Source organism: Mastigoproctus giganteus, chromosome 3 (genome assembly GCF_048544385.1).
Source record: "Mastigoproctus giganteus isolate SK-2022 chromosome 3, ASM4854438v1, whole genome shotgun sequence".
NCBI lineage: Eukaryota > Metazoa > Arthropoda > Arachnida > Uropygi > Thelyphonidae > Mastigoproctus > Mastigoproctus giganteus.
Genome location: NC_143577.1, coordinates 163,240,808 through 163,259,511, shown reverse-complemented (window position 1 = coordinate 163,259,511; position 18,704 = coordinate 163,240,808). Strand labels below are relative to the sequence as shown.

The 18,704-nt window shown below is 37.7% G+C and overlaps 1 protein-coding gene across 1 annotated transcript in view; it reads left to right on the top strand.

Annotated features, from left to right (window-relative positions):
• Positions 1 to 18,447, top strand: part of atl (atlastin GTPase) — a 346,856-nt gene extending 328,409 nt beyond the window's left edge. Inside the window, exons 14-15 of the mRNA XM_090369474.1 lie at positions 7,616 to 7,682; positions 17,545 to 18,447. Coding sequence (XP_090225600.1) covers positions 7,616 to 7,682; positions 17,545 to 17,673 — 196 coding nt within the window. The 3' untranslated portion in view covers positions 17,674 to 18,447. The remainder of the gene's footprint in view (positions 1 to 7,615; positions 7,683 to 17,544) is intronic.
• Positions 18,448 to 18,704: the final 257 nt, after the last annotated feature.

Here is an 18,704-nt window from a genome sequence, read left to right as displayed (position 1 = left end):
TCTTTTCTTTCTTTTTTTTTTTTTCCCTGTTTTTTTTTTTCTTTTCTTTCTTTTTTTTTTTCCCCTGTTTTTTTTTTTCTTTTCTTTCTTTTTCTTTGTCTCTTTTTGTTGTTGTCAAGTGAACAACTCACTGAAGAACTAGTGCCTATGTAAGAAAGAGAAACTGAATTTACAGCTGTTTGTGAAAAAACTGGATTCTGACTGATATTCATAAAGACAGCATTAGTTGAGGCATATGATGCAAGAAAGCAAGCTTGTGCAGCATCGGCCAAAAAAAAAAAAAAAAGCCCTCCCGTTTCATCCATCCTACCCTCGAAATGCCTATCTTGCTCAGCCTTAAATTTATTTAAGCTATCAACTTCCACAATGAGAGATGTAAGTCTGTTTAAGCGATCAACTCACCGCTAGCTAAAGACAAATTTCCACATATCTATTCTACAACTGTCTTTCCTCAATTTGAGTCACATTTATGAAAGCAAAAACCCTTCCCTTTACCCTTCATGGTAGTTACATCTTTAAGTAAATCCCACATCAGTACATTGTGATCACTGTCCCTCAGTGGTTCCTTTATCTGCAAATTCTTAATGCATGAATAATCACTGCTGATAATCAGATCAAGAGTATTACTCCATCTGGTTGCCTCTCGAATGTGTTTCTGTAGAAAACAGTCATCCAGTAAATCCACAAAAGTCAAGCTCGTGTGCGAGTGACCAATCCACAAGTTCCAGTCAATATCTAGAAAGATAAAATCTCCCATTATAAGACATTCTGATTTACTGACCCACTCTATTTCTCTGCACAGTTGTTCATTATGGTCATCAGAGTCATTAGGCCTATAACACAGTGCTTATGTCACACCACACTGACTGAACATGGCATTGTCCACCAATGTTAATTGAATGCACTTCCTTAGGATTTTGTTTCTTACCTAACAGTATAATCCCTGCTCTCTTCCTGTTCACATTGTACTCCCCAAATTCCAATTCTGCAGTGCTTATATCTGTTTCACCATGTCTCTGATATCCCAACAATATCCGCCTTTGATGTCTTGACCAGCACTTCAAACTCATCAGATTTATTAACTATACCTCTAGCATTGGTATACATGCACCTGTTCCTACTCTTAGTTACCCTAACACAACCCATGTATTTACTTGTTCCATGATGATGCCAAGCAGTGCTGGAAATCTCCAGTGCCTTGCTTTAGAGGCTGCTGCTCATTCTAATAGAAGCAGTGCAAGAACCACTTTCACCTCTGCCTGTGGCCACTGTTAAACTTTTAGTGTGCAAATCCCCCAAGCTAGCATTTTTCCAACCCCCCCAACACTGCATTTATAGCATCAGCAAATATTCTTGCACCCTTTCTATTTAAGAGTACCCCATCCCCGTAGAAGCATTTCTCCTGTTAATAAGCACAGACCAGGCTGAAAAAAAATTCTACCCCATGGGCCTTGCACAATCTCTAAGGCTGAATTGATTGACAAGGCTCTCATCATATACTCCCTCCTATCGTGTCTGGGTAGAATTGCAGACACTTTCAAATTCAACCCTAACTCGCCACTTTTTTTCAACATTGACCTGTACTTGTTAAGTAAATCTGCAGATCTCTTATTCTTAGCAGTAACATTAGCAAAGACACATGATGCAAGATAGCAAGCTTATATAGCATCAGCCAAAAAAAAAAAAAAACACCCCTTCTCATTTCACCCATTCACTCGCTCCAACTGTTTTGTCTAGTTCTGCCTTGAATCTATTTAAGCTATCAAATTCTACAACGAAGATGGAAGTTTGTACCAGCAATCAACCACCCTCTGGCTAAAGGCAGACTTCCTACAACTGTCTTTCCTCAATTTGAATTTATGCACTCTCAGGCAATTATTCTAAGCAAGAGGAAGAATCCTTTCAGCATTGAGTATGCTCAAACCATTCAAATCTTTATACATCTCGCAGGTGCCTAGTCTCTAGACGCTGTAATTTGAAAAATTTAAGCCTTTCTTCATAAGAGCAACCCTTTGTTCCATTCACTAATATTGTTGCCCCTCCCTGTACTCGTTCCAACAGCTCCTCATCCTTCTTAAAATGAGGCCTCCAAACCTGTATACAGTACTCAAGGTGTAACCTGAACATTGCCATATACAAGGGGATAATCACCTCCTTATCCCTGCTAGAAAAATTCCTGTATATTATTGACAAGACACCATGAGTTACTCTTGCAAACTGTCTGCACTGCTCAGAAAACATATCTGCCTGCATAATTACACCCAGGTCCTTTTCACTCTCTACCACTGTCAGTGTAGTACCACACAGTTGATAAGTGATTCTGGGATTACTGCTTCCAATATGCAGTACTTTACATTTGTCAATGTCAACTTCAGTTGCCACCTCTTGGCCCACCTGTTCAACTTTTCTAGATCCTGTTGCAGCAGCGTACTGTCATTAGTGTCATTATCAACCCTTCGTATTATCTGCAAACTTGGATATTAAGCCTGATATATACCATCATTAATAAATACAGAAAACATCAATGGACCCGAACACTGAACCCTGGGGGACTCAACTTATAACATTATTCCCCAAAAGCAGTGTCTATTGATTACCACTCTGTCCTCTCCCACTCAACCATCCCTTTATCCGTAGCAGCAATTTGCCTCCGATGCCACACTGCTCCAATTTGTGCAACAGTATCAAAAGCTTTTCTAAGATCCAAATATATGATATCAAAATTATTCTTTGCATCCAGTTCCTTTGTGGCTACATCATAGTATCCAATCAAATTGGTCAGACAAGACTTTCTCTTAACAAACCCATGCTGTGTTTGAGCTATAACTGAAGTCTTGTCTAGTTGATCCTGCAATGCTTCCTTAACCAGTGCTTCCATTAATTTCCTTGAAACAGAAGCTAAACTAACAGGTCTGTAATTTCCTCTGTCTGCCTTTGATCCTGCTTTGTGGATTGGGGTCACATTTGCACATCTCCAGTCCATGGGTACCTCCCCTGAGTCCAAGGAAGCTCTCATAATAATGGCTAAGGGTTTGCTTACTTCCTTTGCCGCCGCCTTTAATATAACTGGATAGATTGCTGAATTGCTGCCTAATTTCTTGACACTCTAGGCACCTAGCACATGCAAATACATCCTCCTTGGCTAGATCATGTCGTGTTTCAGAAAAATCTGCAAACATTTCGCACATTTTTTAAACTGTAGTGCTTTGTAGAATCGCCTCCTTCGTTTCTACCCTGAGCCACAGCACTCCCTCTAATCTGTTCACGTTGTTTCGCAGCTCTAGTGTGAGTCAATTCCAGTTTAAATACAATTTAATAAGATTAATAAATTTTGATTAATTGATAATACTATACTAAGCTAACAGATTCCTTTTATGGTGCTACATATTACGCTATCAGTTTGAGATATACGTTACGCTTTTTCGTATCTTGGTGGACGTACTAGGTGATGCTGTTCCATCATATGGTATAGTTAAATATGGTGCTGTGAGTTTGTCTGGTAGGGAATAGTGTGAAGATGAACAGCCAGAGGAGCTGTTAAAACCTGCCACCACTCCAAAAAATGTCCCTTAACGTTCTGCAGAACTGTCATGTCACCATTGAACATGTTTCTGGCATCTTTGGATTGTTATTGGTAGAGTGCAGGCCATATTGACATACTCTGGACATGAAAAAATTTGCAATAGGATTGGTGCCTTGAATGCTGACAATCTGACCAGAAATGCCTATGGGCCTTGAAAATTCAGTGTCTTCTCTCTGTGTAGCACATTAACCCAGAAGACTTGACAGATATATAATAGATAAAACATGGCTCCATCACTTAGACTCTGAGTAAAAACAATAAAGCATGCAGTGGAAGGGACTGGATGATTCTGCTGTGATAGTAATGGTATTCACCATATACTGCAAGGATGTACAAGCTTTTGCTGCACTGGCAAAAAAAAAAAAAAAAACCCAACCAAGTAGATAAGAAAACACAAATTATAAGCTTCCCCCCCCTCCCACAGATAAGTATCCAGTTGACCTTTGAGAATTTATTCAAGCTGTCAACCTCAACTACCTGCAAGGACAACTTGTTCCAGTTATTAATGACTCGCTGGCTAAAAGAAAACTTCCTGCAATCTAATCTAAACCTTGTAATTTGAATTTACTGCTGCTAGTTCTGGAATTCTTTAGAAGAGTGAGAATTCCACCTTCTTTCATTTTACTAGTCCCTCTCAGCAGAGCCTTATAAACCTCAATCAGGTCACCTCTGAGATGCTTGATTGCAAAGTTATGTAGCCCACATAATCAGTGTTTCCTCATGCGGTTGTCCTTCTGCTGATCTCACCATGCTGGATGCTGTGGATGCTTGATTGGATAGCCATCCACAGAAAAAGTGTATTAGTGTTTCAGGAGACTGGACTATGTTGAAAAATAAAAATATGCAGCAGTGCATAGCACGCGCTTCTTGATTAGACCAGGGTTCGAGCCTGTCACCACCAAATACGGAGGATGCGGAAAGGTCAGGGAATGACCACCGCATGTCCTGGAGCAATATGGCCTTAGTTGCTAATCTCCTAAAAACCAAATAACAACAAAATAACAATCCTCCCAGGACAGCTACATAAAGTCAGATGATTTTGCATGATAGGTGTAAGACAAGCAGTTCAACTTAAATGTGGCTTAGACACAAAACTCTAAACAAACCATAAAAATATGGTTTGTTTACAGTTTACGTAGCTTTGGATCAATATTATTTATATGCTAATTAAATATTTGATTAGTCATGGAAAGGGTAACAGATTGGTTATAGTGGATCTGGAAAGATTTTGAGTTTATAGCATAGCTGTTGTAAACATTCTTTAGGGTCTGCATAAGTGATGAATGTACTGCATTTATTTAATTTGAAATAACTGATTATTGCAAAAGTGTAAAAATTACTGTGGATTAGAATAAGGAGCCCTGATTGGCTATTGTTAATAATTATTTGAGAAAATTTTGTCATTGCATACATTAAATAACTTGTGGAACAAAGGTTAATCATTGATGAAACTGTGAAAGTAGAGAGAGAAGATCCTTGAGGAACTTTTTTTATTTAGTATAAGAGTTTCTACACAGACTTGGTATCGTGAAACTGCATGCACCTTAGTAGCCAAGTTGAAAAGGATCTGAAATGCCATGGTTTTGATACAACAAATCATTGATATAAATAACAAGAAACCAAGTACCAACAGTGTGTGTGTGTGTGTGTGTGTGTCGGCAATTTGAAATTTTTTTCCTGTTGCTGTGATTGAAAGTTTGTATGGTGCTTTTAGTTTTTTTTTTTTTTTTTTTTTTGTTAAAATAAAAATAAAAACAGAATTCCCACTCACAATATAAACTGAATATCAGTTTTTTTATATTGTGAATGGGAATTCTGTTTTGTTTTGAAATTTTTAAAAACAAAACAGAATTCCCACTCGCAACTTTAAAAAAAATTATTAGTTTCAGAGAAAACCTTAATTTTGTATTTGCCATCAGTTACTGCTATTGTAATATCATAGAGAAAGGGTCTCCTCAGGTTCTTGATTACTTTGTGAAACTTTGAAACGTAAACACAATAACAGGTGGCAGATTTTTTTTTTCCTCTGTGTTATTTGGGTTGTATGGTTAAGAAGGCTGCATAAAAAGGTGGTTGGAGCCATAGTAGTTTGCTTTTGGAAAAAAATATATTTTGACCTAAATGGCAGTTGGTAATTATTATAATGAGGGCTTGCTGTAGAATACAGCAGGCCCCCGTTATAATGCGGTTCGCTTTGCGATGATTCGCTATAACGCTGTTCTTATATTATAACCCGTATCTGACTATGACGCTCTTTTACAGATTGCATTTTTAGCATATTTAACGGAATCGTTTCATTTGATGGAGTCGATAGCTTGAAAATGAATAGCAAAACAGCATTAAAACGTTTCCCACGCTCAGTGAAATTTTCTCGCATGCTAATTTAATTGAAGTACAGTGACTTGTTACGTAGTTCTGGGATAAACATTTTAAAAAATGATCAAGTATATTGCTTGTAATATTTGCATTATATGCATTTATCCGAAGTTTGGTCATCACTCAGCACAGTATTAGACATCGTGCTTAATGGACAGTTTACTCGAACATTGTATTGTAACCAACGCAGTTACATTTTCGAAGAGTTAATAATGACCGATAGGAATGAAAAAGCAACTGGGTGCAGTACGAAGACTATAAATGTAAGAAAAAGACTGAATTTGAAAATTAAATTAGATGTTTTGAAGCGAATCGATTCCGGTCAATGACAAGCGGATGTATGCCATAATTTAGGACTTGTAAGTTTAACTGTAAGAACAATTATAAAAAAATAAAGAATTAATTTTAGCAGTGGGAAAGATAGCTGTTCCACTGCAAGCAACTAGGGCTAGGCCGGCCATTAGGATTGAAATGGAAAGACTAACTAATTTTATTGAATATAATATCCAATGCAGAATTCAGTTAAGTTAAATATTATAAAAAAAAAAAAAGAGAGAGAGAGAGAGAGAGAGAAAGATTAGCCAATATGATTATCTGAAGAAAACTTGCCTGAAAAAAAAAATGTGGAACCATTTAAAACTGGTAAGGGCTGGTTGAATAGGTTTAAAATCCAGGGAGAAGCCGCAAGTGCAGATCAAGGGGCCGAAACTTTCAAAAAAGAACTTGTTAAAATTATTGAAGGGTATTATGTGTTATACTTCTCAACAAGTTTTTAACATAGATGAAGTAGGATTTTTGTGGAAACGAATGCCTAAAAGAAGTTTCATATTGAAAGAAAAAAAAAAAAAAAAAAAACATGGTTTCAATGCAGCGAAGGATCGGTTGACTTTATTGTTGGGTGGTAACGCTGCGGGGGATTTAAAATTAATACCCCTTTTAGTTTATTTGGAAGAGGGCCAAAGTTCAACCCAAAATTGACACATTTTTCATGATTTTAATTGGAACTTTAAGTTTAATTTTGATACATAAATAGTTACCACATAATTATATACGTATGTAATGCAAATATTTTATATGTACAAATATTTGAATATTAAATATTTTGACTGACATTTGTGCATCTTTTCACTACCGTTTATTATTGATTAGGAAATATCCTATGGCACCGACCGCAACTCACAAATACATATGTTACCTTGTGGGAATGCGGCGCTCGCTTACCGTGGATTCACTTAGTGCTCTGTTTTTTTGGAACAAATTATCAGCATTAAGCGGGGGTCACCTGTATACAGTATTTGCTATTTCATTTAAAATACACTAGCAACCAATTTTTTAAATATTTTTATCTTTAGTAAAAAGCTCTATACTGAAAAACATTTTTCTTCTCTCCAAGTAGATAGACTGATAGAAAATGTTTGTAATGTTATTAAAACTAATAATGATACAATAAAATAATAAAATATTGACACATTTGAAACTAAATTTTAGGAAAGTAAAAATAGTGATAGGCAAAAGCAATGACAAAAATCATAGCAGATTAATCAATTCCTACCCCCCCCCCCCCCAGTTGAATATCATGAGCCTATAATTATAGATATTTAGGAATGCTTCAATCTATTTTGAGTAAATAGACCTAATTATAACTGTTTTTAATAGATATAGTGGTGATATGCGGGATATTGGTGCTCAAATTGACATATTAGCTGCTGCCATTTGGCAAAATGTAAGTAGTTTTTGTAATACATTCATGTCATAATTTATTTGTATAAATTATTTTTAAACCACATATTTACTGATTAGTATCTGCCTAATATTGGACAAAAGTAGTTACTAAAGAAAAGCATTTCATAAACTACTTTTTTCTATTTATCCTTGCTAACTCTAATGAATTCTTAACTGGTTATATTTATTATGAGGTAAAATCAGATGATAGTGTTTGATTAAATTAATTTAATAGAACTTTAAAAATATTCTGCTAGTTGTGCAAAGGTTTTTAAATAAGCATTGAGGCTAAATCCATTTTCAGCATTTTACATTTTGATCGGATTTTAAAACTGTACTTTGACTGTTGGCTGATGTATACCACTGTGATTCACGTGCCTTTGTATTGGTGATCTTGTGAACTCACTTTTTCAATGCTTGTTTCTCTAGCTCTGGTCTTTCTTCTGTAATAGTTACTGTTTCTGTATGTAACCGAATATCAGTTGGTTAGAAAGCATCTATAATCCAATTTGGGAGGGGAGGGGACATAAATTTTGAATTTGTTAAATATTTATTTTGCAGATGAAATTAATTACAAGGAAATTGCATAATCAATTTCACTTCAGTGGAATGATTGGTGGGAGGAAGTGTTGATAATTTCAAACACAGATAATCTTGCATGTTTACGGACAGGACCATTCCTAGAGATACGCACTGTGTAAAAATTTAAAAATGTGTCCTTTGAAATAATAAATATAAACATATTTTCATTTTATGATTTTAGAATAACTTGAAACATACACAAAAATACAAAGCATAAAGCATATACTTCAATATAAAAATATTAAAAAGTGCAAAATATAACAATTACTTGGAAGTAATTGTTATATTTTACTTAAGAATAATTGTTGGTTTTTTGGAATTTAGTTATTTTAAACTCTTTAATTGTCATCCATATCAATACTTTCTATTGACAATACTGAAAGTTCACTAAGTCTTTCCTGAAGCATTTTAAATTTTAAATAATTTTAAATTCTAATTTTGGAAAAAAAAAAAAATCTTTCTCTGGTTGCAACAGAAACAGGCAAAGTCAATTTGCAGTGCAGTTGAAATATTTGGTACTGCATTTATTAAATTATATTTACATATCTGAAATATTTTTAAGTATGCCATTTCTTCAAGAAGTTTATCATTGTTTTTATCATTTTCACTCAAAGAGGAATCTGTTACTTCTGTATTTATATTACTACAAAGTATGTTAGTTGTCTGACGGTACCAGGGGTTCCCCCCATCTCCGCATTGTATTGTGTAGCACAGAAATCTGTGTAAACCAGAAATTTAAAAAGTGTGTGGGGAGTGGAAGGATGTGTAGTGTTGTGTACTGTTGTTGTTCTGACCATTTAGCGTTGAGGCCCCTCTTCGGACCCACCGTTACCGCACTTGGCCCCAGGGATTCAGGTCAGGTACCCAGTATGTTTTATTTTGTACTCTGGCAGGCCCTGCCACCTAGTTTCTGAAGATTTCAGTGGCAAGGGCTTATGTGAAGGGGGGGGGGGGATAATTACTGCAGTGTCATTTATTGCAATGTGAATTGGAGTATTTGTTCTTAACTTGGCTTTGTTGCCACTTTTCCAGTATTAAATGTCTGATTCTCTGTTGTTCTGCATTGTGTGGTGCATCCAGGTTCAATGCAGTGTCCTATACTTGGGTCAGGATGTTCTTTCTCAAACAATATTTTAGTTACTGGAAAGTGATTTCCAGGTTTTCCACAGAGTACATGTAGACCCAGGGTTGAGGTGGTCAATAGTACTGTTCTCTGGGCCTGTTGTGTTTGTTTCTTGATTGCATCTTTGCTCGATGCCCTCCGCTCTGTATGTCATCAGAGCTGGAATCGCTTTTCTCTTCAGTCCCCAGTCTTTCTTTCTGAGGTTGGCCAATTTTCCAGTGAATTTTTGTGTTTTTTCTTTCAGGTGATGTTCATGGAGCAAAAGAAGAATGTTCATCCAGGATCACTCCTAAGTACTTGTGACTTGTTACATGTTTTATGGTTTAATTTCTGTATCTTAATGTTGGTGGCCTGTTGTGCAATTTACCTTTCAGAAGTATCTGTACAGTTTTGGTGGGAGATACTTGGAGTTTGTGGACTTTGCTCCATGCTGTTAGGAGATAAGTTCTTTAGTTGACAGAGATAAGGATGGCGATATCGTCTGCATAGGCAATGGTAGTGGTTCCTTGATATTCTTTGTGTAACCATGTGTCAAAAACCATATTTCAACACAGGCCCCAAGGATGGATCCCTGTGGGAATACCCTTGTGATCTCTCTTGTTACTTATTGGTGATTTGATTTTACTGTGAGATGCTTGTCTGGAAATTAACTGGTCATAATTTTATAAATAGGGTTGATCACTGCAGACTCTGAACCTCTCCCTGGCACTCTGCCACCATAGTGTTAAAGGCCAAATGGCTATTTCTGTTCAGTGTTTGCCTGCATGTCCACCAATTTTCTTATTGCGTCTTCTGTGCTTTTACCTCTGGTGAATCCAAAGTGGTTGTTTGGTTCTAGGTTTCTTTGAACATAATTAGTGGCAATTATTTTCTCTAGTATTTTCCCTAGCACCGGCGATAGGGCAGTATGACATCAGATCCATTGTGGGTTTGGCAGGGTTCTTGAGCAGGATGTTCAGCATGACCCTTTTCTGTTGTGGTGAAAATGTTACCTCTTCCAAGCAGGTTGTATAGATCCAGTATTAACTTGGGTTCTGTTTTCCATGCCCATATGACGACCTCGACCTCTGTGAGGTTCTCTCCTAGGCACTTGCTTGATTTGGTACATTTCACAGCTTCGTCAACCTCCTCTAAATTGGTGGGTGGTTCTGTAGGCTCTCCATGTGTGATGTGTTGGATTCTTGTTCTAGTTTGTATGTTGCTTTCTGAGCAATCTAGGTCATGATGGAGAATATTGTCTAGTATGATGCAGTCAGTCCAAGTGGTGGTTTCCATGTTGCCAGCCCTGAGTACTGTTGAATGGACATCTCCGGGACGAAGTTTTTTTTTTTTGTTTAGATTGTAAATTAGCCCCCCAAGGTTCTTGATTTTGTCGATTTTTACAAGAGATTCCTCACTTTCTTTTTTATTTTTCTAAATTTCCTGGTGGTATGATTTTTCTCTCTCTTTCTCTCTCTCTCTCTCTCTCTCTGTATCTGTTTTTCAGCGCTTGTTCTTCTTCCAGAGGTCTGTTCCCATATTATGTTGCCTTTTGGTAGTCTCTCCTTGCAGACTTTGTTTGCTTTTTAAGATCCGTGAGAGTCTGGGTCCGCCAGGGTACATGATATGTCTTCCTTTTCTTTTTGGGTGTTGCAGCATTGCATGCCTCAAGGATAATTTCTTGTACTTTGTTTGTTCCATAGCTGGTAGTTCCTTGATAGTGATTAGTTCTTTTTTAGAGGTGTTTTTGATGTTCCATTTGAAAATGAACCAGTCTGCCTGTTTGTATTGGTACCTTGTGAAGTCTCCTGAATCTGTCCTTGCTTGTTTTGATTGTGCTATGCTATGTTATTGAATTGGGGTCACTGGTGAACCATCCAGTGTGAACCTTCCAGTCCATGATGCTCTGAATGGTAGTGGGGGTTGCAACGGTTACATTTGTGTGGGACTGATCTGTAAGTGTCACATGTTTGAAGGGTGGTCTGGTGTGTTTAGGATTATCAGGTTGTTGGTAATTATGGTCTCCTGCAGTAATTCACTTTTCTTGTCTATGAAAGTGCTGTTCCACATTGCGGAGTGGGCATTGGAGTCAGTTTCAATTAAGATGTTGCGTCCTTGGAGGGTTGGATGACCTTTTCTATATATATTGTAAAAGGCTGGATAAACTGGTGTGCTTTACTGCATTGGCAGTAAAGTGATACTATATGTATTTTTCTAAAATTTCCATTCAAGCTTGCACATACAACATAGTCCATACATAAGATGTTTACTCTTGTTACAGTGATGTCTGTATCTGTTATGATAATTGCAGCCCGGCACCTGGCCACTGCATTTCCACCATGTCCAGTTGTTGATGTGCTAGACTGTACCACTCTACATCCATATGGGAGGCCTTTTACTCTTCCCTTATATGTGTATGGTTCTTGAAGTGCTAAAATTTTTATCTTCTTTTCATCTATAATTTTGGCAATTTGGTTTGAGACTGATATAGACCTCATGCAGTTTAATTGAAGTATTGTTGTTGTTTGTTGGGCTCTGTTTTTATTTCTATTGTTTCTACTAGTCATAATTTGTCTTTTAGGTACCTTTAGGTACGCTGGGCATTTGGTATCCCAATATGAATGAGTGTGGTCATGCTATCTGGCCCTACAGTTATGGCAGCCTGCAGGTTTTTCCTTGGCTGAGAAATCTGTATGCCCTGTCTTTGCACAGTGTCACAGGTTCTGGCCTCCTCCCTGCAATTCTTTGTCGATTGGCCAAAACCAATTTGTAGCATCTAGATGGTACTATGTAATCCTTGATGTTGTGAACGGTACAGCCTAAATATGATCTTGTTGCTCTGGTCTATTAGAGGCTCTTCTGATGTTACCCGACACCTCAGTTATCCAATATGTTCCTTGTCTCTTGTTCTCTGTCTTTATGGGAAATCTTATATTTGCAGCCTGGGCTGTTTTTGCTGCAATAGAGCCCATCTGTCAGGTTTTTGTGACATGTCTTCAATTATGGTCCTTGAGGTTGTCACAGACATTCTCTCAGATATGCCAGACAAGCTGTACTTGCTACCTGGGAGTCTAAAACGCTGATGGAACTGATATTCGGGTGACACTCAAGTCAAGTGGACCCAATTTCGGCGAAGTCCGGACGGTCTGTGACAACCAAATCCTCTGCTTGCACCTTCACGATGGTGGGACTGTTAGTAATCCTGGGTATAACCTCCATGCACAAGCACATGGTGGGTGACCACCCAGGTGTGAACCAACGTAAGCAGGGGTCGAGGTGTGGCGCCCACACCACATGGAGGAATGCCGCCCCTCTATGTTACCAGGCAGTACTAGGTGGTAGATGACTCTCATCAACCGGTGAAATACCACCACTTTGCTTATTGGAGGCTTGAAGTGGTGGAACCCATGTTTAGTCTCTAGAGCTAAGTTCCGGTCAACCCTTCCCTATCTCTTCCATCATGCAGTATGATTGATGACTTTTGAGGTTATGATGAACGTTGTGGCGAGATCCAATATTCCTTACATTTCGAGGGTACAGCTCTAAAACGATTTTCGCAGGCCGGCCGCTAGTTAGTACACCGGACCGAACCTATTGGTAACTCTCTAGGAGGCTTCCGGATCAGCTAGTGTATAATCTTGCTACCTCTACTCTGCCAGATAGTGACTGGAGGGAGTCCGAGTAGTGTGTATGCGGGGAGCATTGTCGAGGCCACGTTATGTCAAGGATCTGGGTATATTCTTCCCACATGTACGCCATATCCAAAAATTTCATTACTTCATACAGCATGTCCCACCCACTTTTTCTTCTATTGAATACACCATGAATTGTCAAACTAATAGAACAAGCTTATCTGCGAAAAGATCTAAACCTCCCAAGGATTTCCTAATTCATTTCACAAATATACGTGGTCTCAATTCTAATCTCAACGATGTCCATTTCCACTTGCAGTCTGCCAAACCCCATGTACTTTTTCTGACAGAATCTCAGTTATCGGCTGATTCAACTACTGTTCATCTCAGATGCCCAAATTATTCGCTGTATGATTCCTTTCGCCTCAAAGGTGGTACTTGTGCATATGTCCGTTCTGATATTCCCTCTCAGAGACTTGGCAATTTGGAATCTCCTCTCTTTGATCTTCTCTGGCTTAAAATCTCTCTACCTCATTGTGTCAAATTCATCTGTTGTCTCTACCGTTCTCCCAACTCCACTAATCACTTGGAGCTCTTTGACTTCCTCTCGTTGCAACTTGACTTTCTCCAGTCCAACTTTCCTAACAGTGAGGTAATTTTCCTTGGTGATTTTAATGTTCACAACTCCAGCTGGCTTCCGTTTTCTAGTCACACCGACCCAGCAGGTCGAGATGCTGAGGCTTTTGCAATTACTAATGACCTAGCACAGATTGTTCATTTACCTACAAGAATACCGGACAATCCTAATCATACAGCCAATACGCTTGATCTTTTTCTCACAAGCAACCCTTCTAAGTACACGGTCGAAGTGAGAGGTCCTTTAGGCACTTCAGTTCACAACTTGGTGATTGTCTCTTCTCCAATGGAACCTTTATCTCATGGCTATTCCCAACCTCGTGTTGTTTGGCATTACAAGAATGCAAAATGGGATGACCTGCGAGACTTCTTTTTTTCTTTCCCTTGGTCGGATTACTGTTTCAAAACTTCTGATGTCACCGTTTGCTCAGATCGTGTCAGGGAAATTATTCTTGCAGGAATGGAATCCTTTATCCCACACTGCACTTTAAAATCTCGTCCTTTATCTAAACCTTGGTTTTCCAATAAATGTGCTAAGGCTGTTCAAGAGAAGAATGTTGCATATCGTAATTGGCTTGTTTCTAATTCTTCAGTTTCATTTTCTGCCTACACCAAAGCTCGCAACAATTGTAAAGCAGTTATTAATCAGTCCAAACTAGAGTTTGAACAGGCTAAGAGTAGAAAACTTGCTTCTTGCCCTAATGGTAGCCGAGCATTCTGGTCTCTTGCCAAAGCTATTGGCCGCAACTTTTGCCCATCTCTGCTTCCACCTCTGACCAAACCAGATGGTTCTGTTGTCACTTCAGCCAAGGATAAAGCTGACCTGCTAGCATCCCATTTTTCTTCCAGCTCATGTATTAATGAACTTGGTAAAACACCTCCCACCATTCCCAACACGGTCCATTCAATGCCTCCTGTGGTCTTCCGTCAAAAGGATATCAGAAGGATTTTGATGAAACTTGATGCTAAGAAAGCTCCAGGTCCTGATGGTATTTCTCCACTTGTTCTCAAAATCTGTGCTCCTGAACTTACTCCTATTCTTTGCCGCCTTTTTTCATTTTCTTATTCCAAAGGTGTTTTTCCTTCTGCTTGGAAATTTGCTCATATCCAGCCAGTTCCTAAAAGGGGTGACAAATCCCTCCCATCCAATTATCGTCCCATTGAAATTACTTCTACTCTTTCTAAAGTAATGGAGAAATCAATTAACCGCCAACTCTTAAACTACCTAGAAACCTTCCGTCTGATCAACGATCGCCAGTATGGATTCCGTCGGTGTCGATCCACTGGTGATATTCTGGCTTATGTTACCCATTTATGGACTACTTCAATGGAAAGGTTCGGTGAAACACAAGCAGTTGCTCTTGACATCTCAAAGGCTTTCGATCGTGTTTGGCATAAAGGTCTTCTAAACAAGCTTCCATCTTATGGTTTGCCAACTGTTTTTAGTAATTGGTTATCCAGTTTTCTCTCTGATCGCTCACTGAGGGTGATGGTAGATGGCTCTCTGTCTTCTAACTTCTCCACTAATGCCGGTGTCCCCCAAGGTTCAGTTCTTTCCCCCACTCTTTTCCTCTTGTATATCAATGACCTTCTTCCATTGACTGGAAATCCTATCCATAGTTTTGCCGATGATAGCACATTGCATTCAACTTTCCATTTTGAGAAACCTTGCCCTGCTCAATCAGCTTCAACTTCTCGAAAATCTGCTACCAATTCCTTAAATGCCGATCTTCAGGTAATTCTCCAGTGGGGCAAAGACAACTTAGTTGATTTCAACCCTTCTAAAACTCAGTCTTGTCTTATATCTCGCAAAAAGGATTCTTCTGCTCCTATGCTTATCTTTAGTGACACTCCAATTTCTAGGCAAAAGGATATATCTCTTTTGGGGATTACCTTGACTTCTAATCTCTCTTGGCACAAGCACATTACAAATATTGCTTCCTCTGCATCTAAAAAACTTGGTTTTCTCTTTCGCTCTCGGCGTTACTTTTCTTCCAAACAGCTGCTCACTCTGTATAAATCGCAAATCCGCCCTGCCATGGAATATTGTTCCCACATTTGGGGTGGTGCCCCCAAAACCTCTCTCAGGCTTCTTGATTCCATTCAGAAGAGGGCAGTTAGGTTAATTAATGATTCATCTCTAACAGAGTCTCTCCACTCGCTTTCTCATAGACGTACTGTTTCTGCTGCATGCCTCTTCTACAGATATTTCCATGGGCACTGTTCTTCTGAATTGGCTTCTATAATTCCCGCTCTCTCTTTTAAACAGTCCGAACACGTGCCGCCACCAGCCAACATCCATTTACTGTCCAACTTCAAACCCACAGAACCAACTTTTCATCTTCCTCATTTATTCATTCAACTGCCGTTTTCTGGAACAACCTTCCTTCATACGTATTTCCTGAAAATTACAATCTACAGAAGTTCAAGTCCAATGTCAACAAATATCTTCTTTCGTCTTCTCAACCTCCAACCCAAGCACGGTACTAAGTACTATAGGTTCTAATACCTCTCGTGTTTGGGGTTCACATAAAAAAAAAAAAAAAAAAAAAATACCTTCTGCTGTTGTGTCACTGTACATATTGTAGATGATCATTGTTGGTTGTAGCTTTTTGGGCATCTCCAGAATCAAGCCAAGTTGGTCAAATTTATTACACTTCTTTAGTTTCTGATGTCATTCTCTGTGGCTGTTTCTATTGTTATTCCCTTGTCTCTGATCTTTTTTATGTGTTTGATTTTTATTTCCTTCATTTCTTTCTTTCTTCATTGCGATGACTTCCTCTTCAATCCCTTCACTTGTATTTGATGAGTCCAATTTGTCCTTGTCAGAATTACATGGCTTGTTTTTATTTGTTTTTGGGTCTCTTCTGTTTGCCTTCTCATTTGCTGTAAAACCACTGTAAAACTGTGGTTTTACATCTCATTTGCTATAAAACCATTTGCTGTAAAATCATTCTCTACCACTGACAGTGGTAGAGAATGAAAAGGACCTGGAGGTAATTGTGCAGGCAGATATGAAGTTCTCTGAGCAGTGCAGACAGTCTGCAAGAGTAGCTCATGGTGTCTTGTCAATGATATACAGGAATTCTTCTAGCAGGGATAAGGAGGTGATGATTATCCCCTTGTATAGGGCAATGGTCAGGCCACACCTTGAGTACTGTGTACAGGTCTGGAGGCCTCATTTTAAGAAGGTTATAGAGCTGTTGGAAGAAATACAGAGAAGGGCAACAAAATTAGTTAATGGAACAAAGGGTTGCTCTTACGAAGAAAGGCTTAAGTTTTGCAAATTACAGTGTCTGGAGACTAGGCACCTGCGAGGTGATCTGATTGAGGTGTATAAAGTCTTGAATGGTTTGAGCATGCTCAAAGCGGATGGGATTCTTCCTCTTGCTCAGAATAATCGCCTGAGAGGGCATAAATTGAAATTGAGGGAAGATGGTTGTAGGAAAGATATGCGGGTGGTTGATTGTTGGAACAAACTTCCATATGTCGTTGTAGAAGTTGATAGCTTAAATAGATTCAAGGCAGAACTTGACAAACATTTGGAGTGAGGGGTGGGTGAAATAAGGGGTGTTTTGTTTTTTTTTTTTTTTTGGCTGATGCTATATAAGCTTGCTTCTTGCATCATGTGCCTTAGCTAATGCAATATAGTATGTAAGGTGTATAAAAAAATTTCTGTGGTTATTCGGTTAAGTAATTTGTGTTTTAACTGAATAACAATTTGTCTGATTGTTTAGCTCATCAAAATTGCCAGATATCTGAAAAACAAAGTATGCATAAATATTTTGAAGTTCTCTTTGTTAATTTCTTTAACGTATTGCTTACTGTTTATTTGAACTTAAAATATACTTGTAGAAATAGGTCCTATATATTAAATATCTTTAATTTTGTACTTTCTGTGTTTCTTTTAGTTCTTGAAGCCTATGTATAAGAAGTTCATGACTGATAGAACATTGTTACAATTAGCTGAACTTGCTGAGGATAATAATGATGTACTGACTAATGCTAGGCCAGCAAATGGAAAATTGAAAATAACATGATTAGTCACAAATTTTAAGGAACTGTAAATTAATTTCCTTTCTACTTCCCACATGGGAATATATGTTGCTCAAAATTAACCAAACTTTAACATACTTGATGCAAAACTTGTATGACCCTAGAAAGATAAGTACTTTTTTTTTCCCCCTCTTTCTTTCCCTTTCCCCTGCCATTATATACATTATAGTTTTTCACACTGATTTTACACAACTTAAGTTCACAAATCATTTATTATTCTCTTCACAAATACTCTTTTGGGAGATTGTATTGTAATTCCTTTATTCTAACATCCTTAAACATTTTTGTAGTACTTACTTATTGGAAACTGTGCATATGAAGGTAATATATATATGTGGATATGTTAAAATCATTATACTTTTATATGCATTGTTTTCTGAATTGAATTCAGTTTATATTGTATAGTTGTGTATAGCTCTGGTCTTTATCATACTGGTAGATTTTGCTGTAAAAATACCTGCTTGAGCCATTTGTAAATTTAAATTTTGTACATGAGATTTGTTACTGGAGTTGTGGGTGACTTGAGGTGTGCAAAGTGCCTTTTATCCCTAACTTTTTTGAAAATATTGTAAAGTACATTTATTTTCATACTGATCTACAGAATTAGGAATTAGTTACTACAGGCTTCCACTATATAATATTTTAATGCAGTGGTTAAAAAGTGTTGATAATGGAAATTTATCAGCACTGTGGTGAATGAGTAAAATAAAATTAAGAAAATTGGCAATTTGTTCTGTATCAAAAAAAGTCTATTATTATGTCAGTCATGGTCATAATTTTTTTATTTGACATCATGTAAATTGAATTATACATTAATTCTTTCTAAATTTTTGTAATTGCATTTTTCAAAAATTAGTTGAATATTAAGAGTCATTGGGAAATTAAATCCCATTAGGCCAGAATGGGATTTAATTTCCCAATGACATTTTCTGCATTTTCTGGGATTTAATTTCCCAGAAAATGCACAGAATAACAGAATGTCTCAATTTCATTTACTTTCATATCTGTTTTAGAA